This window comes from Plectropomus leopardus, chromosome 11 (genome assembly GCF_026936395.1).
Source record: "Plectropomus leopardus strain MGB_pleo_1.0 chromosome 11, ASM2693639v1, whole genome shotgun sequence".
Classification (NCBI taxonomy): domain Eukaryota; kingdom Metazoa; phylum Chordata; class Actinopteri; order Perciformes; family Serranidae; genus Plectropomus; species Plectropomus leopardus.
Genome location: NC_142186.1, coordinates 23,812,426 through 23,824,447, shown reverse-complemented (window position 1 = coordinate 23,824,447; position 12,022 = coordinate 23,812,426). Strand labels below are relative to the sequence as shown.

General features: G+C 38.3%; 1 protein-coding gene across 3 annotated transcripts in view; it reads left to right on the top strand.

Moving 5' to 3' along the window:
• Positions 1-12,022, top strand: part of grik5 (glutamate receptor, ionotropic, kainate 5) — a 118,858-nt gene that overhangs the window by 101,261 nt on the left and 5,575 nt on the right. For all 3 annotated transcript variants that reach the window (XM_088084347.1, XM_088084346.1, XM_088084348.1), the window contains exons 19-20: positions 7,213-7,438; positions 11,818-11,946. In XM_088084347.1, coding sequence (XP_087940473.1) covers positions 7,213-7,438; positions 11,818-11,946 — 355 coding nt within the window. The remainder of the gene's footprint in view (positions 1-7,212; positions 7,439-11,817; positions 11,947-12,022) is intronic.

The following is a 12,022-nucleotide window of genomic DNA, read 5'->3' as shown; positions in this document are numbered from 1 at the left end:
TCTGACAACAGCCGCTTCCACAGTGGAGGTTTTGAACAAAGACCAAGGACAAGCACTTGGATTTCATGTTCCCAACCTCCCCCGGGACAGTGGAACCTCACATTCCTTAATGCGGAGATAGCATGACGTCAGATTGGCCAGTTCATCATACAGAGAAGGAAACCTGATGTGCTTCCAACCTGGGTACGTATTCTAATTGTCGTGAGCAGGTTAAGGTTGTAGAGGCAGTGGAACCTCTTGAGACCTTATGTTGGGATTATTTGGGTCAGTGTCATTGTCCAGAGAGGGAAACCCAGTGCCTCCAAAATCCTGATTCTTCTCATGATGGTCTTTGATGACAAGCAGATCCTTTGGAGGAGACAGGGTTGGAGGCAGTGGAACCTACTGAGGCAGCAGGTTAAGAGGCCTTATCATGAGACAGGCCTGTTCATCATCATCAACATCAGCTTCATCATCCAGAGACGTAGGTGGAGAATTTGGAGGCAGTGGAACCTCAGAAGCTGTTATGCTGAGATGAGACATCAGATCGGCCAGTTCTTCATCCACAGAAGCATTTTTGTCGAGAGGCTGAGATGTCAGAGAGGCCACCTCATCGTCCAGAGAAGAAATGCCTTCTGGGTTCTTCTTCTCATGATGGTCTCCTATTCCAAGCACATCCCCAGGGGGACAAGGTGTTGGAGGGAATGGAACCTCCTGACACAGCAGGGTCAGAGGCCTGAAGAGGCCCGTCAGACATGCCACTTCATTATCAGCTTCTTCATCCAAAGAACTTAGAGGGAGGCGAAGCTCACAAGTCTTTATACTGAGGCGTGATATTAGATCAGCCAGTTCTTCATCCAGAGAAGCAGGTGGAGGACTTGGAGACAGGGGAAGCTCACAAGTATTTATCCTGAGGCGTGATATTAAATCAGCCAGTTCTTCATCCAGAGAAGCAGGTGGTGGACTTGGAGACAGGGGAACCTCCCAAGCTGAGAGAGGCCGAGACATTGGACAGGCCACTTCGTTGTCCAGCAAAAGAGACCCATTGTTTTTCAAAGCTGGGTACATTTTCTCATTTTCCATGTCCAACACATCATCAGCAGGTGGAGGACTTAAAGGAAGTGGAATATCCACCAGATGACTGAGGGGCATGAAATTCAGAGTCTCATCATCCTGAGAAGGACGTCTCACATGATCTCCAGCATCTCTAGGACTTGGAGGGAGTGGATTCTCACAAGTCTTAATGTTGAGATGAGACATGAGATACGCCAGTTCTTCATCCACAGAAGGAAACACTCTGCGAAAATAAAAATCATACAATGAATTGAACTGAACATTATTTCAAACATCTGAAGAAATTATAAATGAAGAAAATAATAATTTAAAAAAAAGTGAATATAAATATAAGATTTTCAATAATTATATATTTTCATACATTTTACATTTCACGTACAAAAGGGAGTAGGAAGAAGTAAATGCTTGTTTAGTCCTGCCCCTGTTCTATACAAACTTATCAATTTACCTTAAAAACAAATTGTTTGTGTGTTCTTTACAATCCCTATTGCTCTTTTCTGTAGTATGCATATTGCTTATAGAGTGCTTTTGTAGGTGTTGCCCCAGAGGTCCACACAGTAATTCAAATATGGTAAAAACTAATCTTTCTAGTCAACTTTGCTTACACATATTTTATATGTGGTTTCCAGGAGATTTTGAAATGTAGCATCACACCCAGAAAAATATTTTCATTCACTCTTTCTGTAATAACATTGTGAATCACAACTTTTACTTCTGTATTTATGCAAGCAGGTAGCAAGGGACCTGTTATTATACCAACTAGTTAATTTATTTTAATTGTTACCTATGTTATGAGGTAATGTGCCTAGTAATCTCACTCAGTAAACCATCCATGTCCATACCCTGTCAATATGTAATTAGAAACCACTAACAGCTGGGGGAAGGCATTTTAAAGCTCTACACCACCACTCCCTTTTCTTACACTTGATAACGCTTGTAAATACTATTACAACCCAATTGCACAAACGTTTCTGCAAACCGGAAATAGGTTACGTATGTATGTTATTATGCAGCAGATACATTAAAAGTCTATATTCCAAAAACACTGGTTAATGTGGGTTCAGGTTTAGGCGCAAAAACATTGGTTATGGTGAGGAAGAGATTGCTTAAAATAGCCAGTTTTCGAGGCATAATGCTCGGAAAACAGCAACAGGTTGCTAGTAAACACCCATGTTTGCTGCCTAAAAAGACACTGGAAACACACAGATGACTTGCTAAATCACAATTGGTTTTGTTGCTAATTGGATTCAAGCAAGGGTTTTCAGCTTGGCATGCCAATCACCATTCCCTCTACCTCCTGATTACAAAATCAGCTCATACATCACTTAACGTTGATGTGATAAGCATGAAACGTGCAGACGTATTCCTGGTAACGTCCAGATCCCACATGAAATAATTTGAAGTGAACACTTACCTGTCAGTTTTACGATAAGGAGCTGCACTACAGTCCATTTTACTGACATGTGATCCTGTGGCTGCCTGTAAGGGCTCTCCAAAACCATGCGGGTAATTGTCTTGTGCCTAAAAAAGATGAGAATGTTGTTTATAGAGACAGACGTCAAGCACATCATTTTGTGTTTAAGAAAACTAAGTTAAATAAGAGTTACTTACCATTGCGCGGGTCTTTTTCTTTAATTGCTGTGTTGCCAGCAGGCTGCAGTTGTCTTCAAATACCTCTGGGTTTTCGTGAAACAATGGCTGTTTTAAGCACCAGTGAAGTGTCTATAAGTGGACTGGAAAATTAGAATACTGTGATGTAAGCAGCCTTTAATGTTTCTTACATCACTGCATTCTGTATGACATCACAAAGTGGAACAGAATGTGATGTCATGCAGTGATGTAAGATTTGTGTTTTCATTTGAATTTAAAAAAAAAAAATAAAAAAAATAAAAATATATATATATATATATAAACATACAGATGTGTGTATATATGTGTTTGTGTGTACATTTTAAATATAATTATTATAAATAATAATAAATAATCATAAAAATTGTTTTCTTTATCACTTATGAGTTATTTGACAAGAAAGAAACAAATTTGCTTATTTCAAAGGTTTTAGTGCTTGTGAAAGGCACAAAATGTCCTGCATCAAGCCAATTTGCTCAGGTTTCAAAGGGTATATATACACTTTAAAAAAATACTGACAAAACTTTAACACAATTTTTGTCAAATGTGGAACTCAGTATTGAGTCAAACTAGTACCGACCTAGTACTAGGTAAAGTTCACCCGCCCAGCATTGGTATGTGGAGCCCATGTGTAGTAACTGGGTCAAAAAAATGGGCCCTAAAAGTTATTGTCCATGGTTTCAATATTGTCACCATGCTAATTGTGCACATGGGTGTGTTAACACAAGTGGACCCCACATGGGTTATGCACATAGTTATGTTATTATGGCTACCTGGGTACCAAGTGGATTTGGGCCCCAACTAGAGATCTTATCACCTGGGTAAACACCAGTCACCTCCCATGTGGGAGGACATGGGGCCATTGTTGGCTGGACATGGGTATAAAACCACAGGGTCATGGTTATACCCAAAACATAGGGTTATTTTGACACAATTTCAGTATTACTTACGATCTGAGGTGCATGACTTGAATTTTACATTTTTTTAATCTATTTTGCTGTTAGATTGGTAAATGTAGATTGCACTTCATTCCTTTTACTTGAGTGGAACAAGCTCTTGCATTAATTTTATTTTGGAGAGACTTTACATCGGACTGTAAAACAGATTACCAGGTAAGATTGGGCTGTTTTTTGTTGGAAAAAAATGTCCTGCAGTGTATGACAAGTTTTAAAATGTTATTTTTGGTAAATTTGTTGTTATATTAATTGAGTAATAAAAATAATAATAGTTAGATCAATAAAAAAAAATAATCGCTAGATTAATCAAAAAATAATCAATGAATTAATCAATTAAAAAATAATTTGTTAAGTGCAGCCCTATTGTATTACCTTCCCTCCCATCAATCTACATGATAACTTTTGGTCGTGAAAAGGCCTTTCACACAAAACATGCACCCCTTTGTACTTCTGTGATCCCCCACCCAATATTTTTTAAAGACATACTATACTATAACATTTTTTTTTTTTTGAACAAAGGTTTTTATTCACGTATAAAGCTTCACCTTCTGTACATACTGTTTGTGTTACAGAGGCATTAAAAAATAAATAAATAAATAAATACATTTTTTTTAAAAAGAAAACAATGAACATCTCGGCAAACAGGCACCTTGATAATACACTAATACACAAAAGTTCAAAGCACACTACAATATCAGGTTCAAATAAGATATTAGCGGGCTCCACTTCTTTTCAAACAAATCAATAGTAAGATTTAGCTTTGCCGTTATTTTTTCCATTGTATACACCTTCACTATTCTTTCCTTCCAATGACATACTGTGGGAGGTAGCTGTTTATACCATAATACGGTTATTATTTTTTTGGCCACCAGTACAAGTACTTTAAAAAGATACATTTTTTCTTTGCTTAACAAATCGCATGGGAGCATTCCAAAGACAAAGGCAAGTGGGTTCCACTCAATGTAAATACGTAATATATCAGAAAGTTCCCCCCTGATTCCTTCCCATAATGTTTTGAGTTTTGGGCAGTCCCAGAAAATATGCGTGTGATTTGCCCGCATTGTCTCCGACACAAATTCGTTTTAGACCTGTCAAATTTAGAGATAATAAAGGGTGTTTTGAAATATCTAATGTTTACTTTCCAATTAAATTCTTTCCATGATGGGCTGCTTGTCAATTTGTGATCATTTTCACACTTTCGCTCCCACTCTTGGTCTTCAATCACAATATTCATTTCTAATTCCCACCTTTCCTTTACCCCAAGAGCACCCCGCGAACAGATAGATTGTAGACACTTGTACAAAAGTGACACTATTTTGTCCCCTTTTCTTTCTTTAGCAAACTTTAAAAAGAGCCTTTCCAAATCTGAAGGTTGAGTTTTAAGTAGTGGCCATTCTTTATGGGACACCAGATAGCTTCTCAGCTGCAAAAACCTAAAAAAGTCTGTTGAAATCAAGCCAAATTGCTCCTGAATCTGACTGAATGATTTTAGAATCTTCCCGTCAAACAAATCATTTATGAAAATTAAATCCTTCCTTTCCCAGTCTTGAAACCCTGGATCAAGTTGTCCTGGCAGAAAATCTATAATCTCAGAAATTTTCATAGCTCTAGATATGGCATGAGGAGCATTGATCTTTTTTCTAACGGTACTTAAAACCTTTTGGGTACATTTCATCCAAGAATTTGTGATTTTGCATTTTTTCCATATCTCGTTTGAGCAGAATGCTAAAGCCTGCAGTGAGAATGTAGGGCATGAACTTTGTTCCAAAGTCAACCATGTTGTTTCTTTGCTCTGTTTTAGCCACTCTACCGCACCACGTGGTTGTGCTGCCCAGTAGTATAAATTTCAAATTTGGCAGGTTAAGGCCTCCACATGCTTTACTACTGATTAACTGTGCAAACTTGACTCTGGGCTTCTTTTGTTGCCAGATAAAAGAAGAAATCATTTTTTGCATCTTTTTAAAAGTGGTAGCTGGAATCCAAATAGGTAAGGACAAAAACAGATATAACATCTGGGGAGAATATTCATCCTGACGGTTTCAATCCTACCGAAAAAAGAAAGCGGTAATATTTCCCATCTTTCTAAATCTTTTCGAATATGATTAATTAATTTTCCATAATTCACATTATACAACTGAGAAGCCTCTGGGGTAATGATAATTCCTAAATATCGAAAACCATTAGGTGACCAATTAAATTTAACACTCTTAGACAATTCTGACGGCCAGGTCCCCTTTATCATCATAGCTTCTGATTTTGACTCATTTACCTTATACCCTGAGACAATACTGAAGTCCTTCAAACATTTCAAAAGTTCTGGTATAGAAGTCAGTGGATCACTAATATACAGTATGACATCATCCGCGTATAATGACAACTTGTGGGTCCTAATTTTGTCTGATATACCCAAAATTAACGGATCGTTTCTAATTAATTCTGCTAGCGGCTCTATGCTAATAGCGAATAATATCGGTGAGAGGCAGCATCCTTGACGTGTTCCTCTTTTTAGAGGAAAACATTCTGACAAATGACCATTAACATGCACTCTAGAAGTGCATGTTAATTTAGTGCATGAATTTAAATATAGACCTCTATATTACATTATCTGTCAAGTTTTACATTATCATTTTTTTTAAAAAAAGACCCACCTGAAAATGTAATAAATCTCCAATAATGTAATAAGGTATTACATTATCGGTAAAAATGTTATTACAATATCAGTCAGAATATTTTATTACATTATTGGTCAAGTTATTGCATTATTGGGTTTTATTACATTTTCGATTGAGTTAAGTACAAATTTTATTACATTTTCAGGCATTATTACATTTTCAGTAAATTATTACATTATTGGGTGCTACAAGCCCTCATTTTCAATGATGTCAAGAAAAAACAGACAACAACAACAGGCTGAACACCATTAAAAACAGTTACGTTCAAAAGCAGAGTAATTGGTAATCATAATTTTATTTATGCCAATTAGGGGGTTATTTCACTGAATGTACTCAACTAATCTTATCTTTGAAGCTCATAAAGCAATCACAGTTGAAATCAGTAACCAGTAGTATATGCTGTTTTGATACTGAAACAGTTGCTCATTATTATTCTAAATGTAATGTTTATTTAATGAGTATTGGTTCTCCACTATAAATTTGGTAGTATTTATTTAGTCCAACTTTTTGGTTTCTGTGAGAACCTAAATAAAGTAATGACCTGATTCTCAGCTGCAGTCCTTGCCCCAGTTTCCTCACATTCTTTCACAATTTTGATTTTACAATTTAGCACAGATGTAAGTGTTTTTTGTTGAATTGTTGTAGCAAAAATGCGAAAGAATATATAAATGGATGTTTTGATATAGTTTTGCTGTTGTCAAATACGGTCCACAATAATTCCAATACAAGAGGAATATCTACCTTTTTTAGACACTCTGTTAATTATACAGAGCGTCTGAGAAAAACAAAGTTTCCTTTATGAATTCAGTGCTACGTGGTGTGAGTTATTGATTTGCAAATGATCAGTTTGTACATGAAGTATTCTTTTAATCCTCATTGTTGTGTTCCCATTCCTCTTGCAGAACTCACGATACCAGACCTACCAGCGGATGTGGAACTACATGAATTCCAAGCAGCCCAGTGTATTTGTGAAAAGCACAGAGGAGGGTATCGCCCGCGTGGTCAACTCCAAGTACGCCTTCCTGATGGAGAGCACCATGAACGAGTACCACCGCGGCCTCAACTGTAATCTCACGCAGATCGGAGGCCTGCTGGACACCAAGGGCTACGGCATCGGCATGCCACTGGGTAAAAAACACAAATAAAAAGGAAAGGAGACATAAGATACACTGCAATACATGTTAATGGATTTATCTCAAGTCTTTGAAACCTATGAATAGGTTTTAAAAACATCAATATCAATTAAGGCAGCATAATTTTCAGTATTTCAAAGCCTACAAAACTCCTGCAGCAAACACTGAAGAATCAGTGCAATGCCTGAAGATCAGTGCAATGCCTGAAGATCTTTTTTGGAGATTTAAGTTCACAGACGATCACAAAATAGCTGGTATGTCTCTGATTCAACCTATAATTCTTCAAAAGGCCTTAAATCAATTCTTACATCAAAAACAGGCAAAAGGTGCAGGGATGGCACAAGGGATGCAAAAACAAGCCTTTCTTTGGACCTGTTACAAAACACTGCTGCAGTATTTCAAAGGAGGTTTACCACAGCTTATGGATTAATTCAGAAGAATAGGGTATAGTGGTGTCAAGACAGCAACTTATTAAATAATGTATGGTCCTCTGAGTTCTGCTTAAATACAAGCAATAAAACAATTAAAATCGTGTTCAGTTCAGTTGGAAAAACATTAGCAAAACAGCAGTTTTGGGATATAACTCAAGCTGTTAAACTGAGATCGGAGATTTCATCTTGCTTATGGTGTTAAAGCACTGGTTTCCAAACTTTTATGCACGTGAGTCCTCAGGTCAAACAAGATCTATTTGCAGACCCCTGTCACAGGATGCATGTTTTTGCAGAAGGCAAATCTTCCTGTTAACTTTCCTGGTAATGATCTCACAATCCCTTAAATCAGTGGTTGCAACACGTTCGCATCCCAGCTCGTCAAATATCGCCCCCTTTGTCAGTGAACGTAAATGTCTGAATATGATGCACTATAGGTACCCTTGTGTGTTTTGGCCGTTCAGGGACAGTGTGACAATTTCCGCTTGTAATATGCATTGTGTCTTTTCAAAATACACTCTAGTTTTTACAGGAAATGGACAGTTTCTGCTCATTACATGCATTCCACCTTACAAAACGTACAACATTGGTAAAACACTTAGTTTTGAGGTTGATTTCTTTAGGTTTAGGCAACAAGTAAGTTGTTAGGTGTACATCAAGGTTTAGCATAAAATGTACACAGGAATCAAACAGCATTCTCTCAGGTGAAAGTCTGGCGTTTGTTTGACCCATATGCCACCCCTCCCATTTCCTGTCTTCATATTAGTGTAGTTGACGATCATGTTTCAAACTGATGCTGCAAAGTGCTTCTTCAGCGCTTTGTTAACAATAGGAAGGCCTTATCGTGGCATTAACAATCATTTACTGTCCCTGTTGTGTGGCAGTTGATCTCGTTGATCTCTCGAGGTTCCAAATCTCTTTGTTTTCCCAGTTTGGGGACATTTTTTGTTGTTCTTCTCCAGTTAGCTTCTAACTGCTGCTAGCTGCTTTTTAACTCTCCTACTGTGGGTTGCACACATAACACGTTTTCAAAACATTACATCCATCCCACACATAGACCCATCCTGTCGGCTGTCCTGTTTAGAAAGACCTCAGTTCGGCACTATTAGTATCTCTGCTGCTGGCTCAAATGGGAGACAGTTCTGTCTTTTCCATTGGTTTAATTGTTACTTTAATGTTACCATTATCCACTATTTCTGCCGCTAATTAACTGCAAAGAACTTTAATTGATAGTCTTTGGTAACTGGAGATAGTGACCAATAGCTACCGGGAAAAACAAAAGCTCTATCCTCTTCCTGCTTTGGTTCAGCAGTGTTGATGCACTGTTTCTTCTGTGGTGTAAATGGAGCCTTCATTTTCCCTAGAAATCATATCCGGTGGCATACAAAATTGCATAGTAAAAGAAGTGTGGCTTACAGGAAACCAGTTTAAACGCTGATGGTGTCATTATTCTATAGCCATTACATTGTGCAATCAACACTTACTTCATAATGATGAGTTAAAGCAAAAAAAACACCTCTCAATTTCCACTTTAATTGACTGTTGGAGAGGCAGAAACACCTGCATGAGATCAATTATGTTAAATAGACACATGTAGTAGTACTGATTGGTGAGAGATTAGATCTGAAAAATGTCTTGTACGTGCTTGATTTATTTTTTATCTGAGGGATTAGTAAGTATTTCAACTGGAAGTAATGAACATGCAGTTAATTGCTTTTCCACACACGTCCAGCTCTCCTGAAGCTCCTCTTTTTAGCACACAGAGGTGGTGTCACTGCATCACACTGATCAGATCTAACGAAGAGGAGGAAGGCATGACTACAGAGAGAGAGAGGGGGAGAGCGGAGAGAAAGAGAGAGGAAAAGGACAGAAGTGAGATATGGTGGACCAAAGGTGTGGAGAAATATAAAGCAGTTACTTGTAGATCAGCATGGAGAGCAGACACAGATATGAAGAGACAGAGAAGAAAGGGGAGAAGGAGATCTTGAAGGCAGACCAAAAGGGAAAGACATTAGATATTTAGAAATACTTTTGAAGGATTGGTTTACCCAAATAAAAAAAATAGCCCAGTCACCAGAAGAAATTGTTTCTTTCTGCAAATCAGAAGTCTATTACATTGGCACGATTGTATTTATCATATCAGCCTTTCAAATGTCGCAGTATATGAGCAAACTTTATCATTTTGAGCTGGAGCTGATGGTGTATGACGCAGGCTGATCTCATAAACTGTTTCATAGGATATCATACAAACTGTAGCTTGTGCATTTTATTAGGGTTAGGGACATCCGAACAATTCTATGAGGATATGTTGGATGGTGTGTCACCGAGGGTGACAAACAAAGACCAACAAACAACAGAACAGGTTGTTTTTAGTGACCCATTGCTGTTTGTTGCAGTTGCGTGTCAGCCCTGCATTGAGGGTGTTTATTTAGCAACCGGTGGCTGTTTTTTTAGTAGAAACAGTGCTTCAAAAAGCAGTTGTTTTTTCGAGACATTGCTGCATTTTCTGCAGGATAGTGCCTCCAAAATTAATATTATTATATATTTTAAGCTAAAACATGATCTTCTCCCAACCATCACAAGTGTTTTTTGCCTAAATCTAGCCCCTTGTCAACCACAGCACTGTTGAAATGTAAAGTTTTAACATATCTGCTACATAATAATGTATAAATGTAACATATCTGTGGTTTGCAGAAACCTACAACACCAACATTTTTTCTCCCTATTGGGTTGCATTTTGTCACCAATGAAAGTCCAGGCAGGGTACAATTTAAAGTAATAGGAATATTCTGGATTGCTCCTCTGTTGCTGAGTTAGATGATGGATACTACTCTGACTTAAGTTTAATATGATATATAGGTGACGGTTAGCGTAACACAAATAGCTGGAAAGGGGAAGCAGCTGGTCTGACTCTGTCCATCCCATTTCGTTTTTTCTACAGATAATCACACAAGATATAAAATGATAATTAGTGCGGTTTATAGGTGCTGGTTGATGGATTTTATTTACCATTTGGAAAGAGCCAGTCACTCATCATCTCCTGGCTGCTTCATATATAACGGACAAATATACGAGTGGTGTCATCTTCTCATCTAACTCTCTGCAACAAAGGAATTATTAAGCCTACGCTGAACTATTTCCTTTCATTAAACATAATTTTGTTTGATGACCACAAGAATATGCAATTGTTCCCTAACCCTAACCCATCAACATCACTGCATGGACAGCAAAGACGCGGTGACTATTGAAATACAAATATTTAACAACACAACTCACTCAGAGGGCAGCATTCGCTTGTGGACGTGCAGCAGTTCAAGTTCTGTACAGCAGTGGGATATAAAACTGTTGTATTTTTGAGATGGTTTGTCACGGTGGGAATTGATTTGTCCTCTCAGAGGATAACTGCAACAACAGGTGATGTAGAAACAGTAACCCTGTCACAATTTGCAGAACACTTTGTCAACAATTTTTTATAGGCAGTATTTTCTTGCTGGAAGCAGTTCCATGAAAACTGCTGACACTGAGGTCTACTGATTATCTTCATGAATAGATAACGCTGGAAGAACTGAGAAAATATATTTGCAATTTCTGGTGGACTGACCCTTAAAAACCTTTCTTTTCTTTTCTGCTGTATCTAGTTCATAACATGCTTTGTATGCTGTCTGACTAACAGCTGTACCACGGGCTCTGCCTGGTCGTAATCTCGCTCTTTATCTCTCGTTAATCCTCTCTTTATTCTCAAAGTAAGATCACTCGTAGCCATCTCGAGGCTGCAACAGCAATTCTGTCCCTGTGATTCCTTCTCTTTTTCTCTTACACTTTCTTCTCTCCTCATTTCATGTTTCTCTCCTCTTCTGAAATAGCCCCTCTCTTGTTCTGGCTCTTTTGCTGCACCTTTTCCATCCTCCAACACTTGCTCTTATTCTGCTTTCCTGTCATTTCCCAGGGTCTCCGTTCAGAGATGAGATCACGCTGGCCATCCTCCAGCTGCAGGAGAATAACAGGCTGGAGATACTGAAGAGGAGGTGGTGGGAGGGAGGCCAATGCCCCAAAGAGGAGGACCACCGTGCCAAGGGTCAGTCGACCGCAGCTGTCTGTCTCCTCTCCCTCTTTCTCTCTAATGTCCCCAGTAATCGTCTCCTCACTCTCTG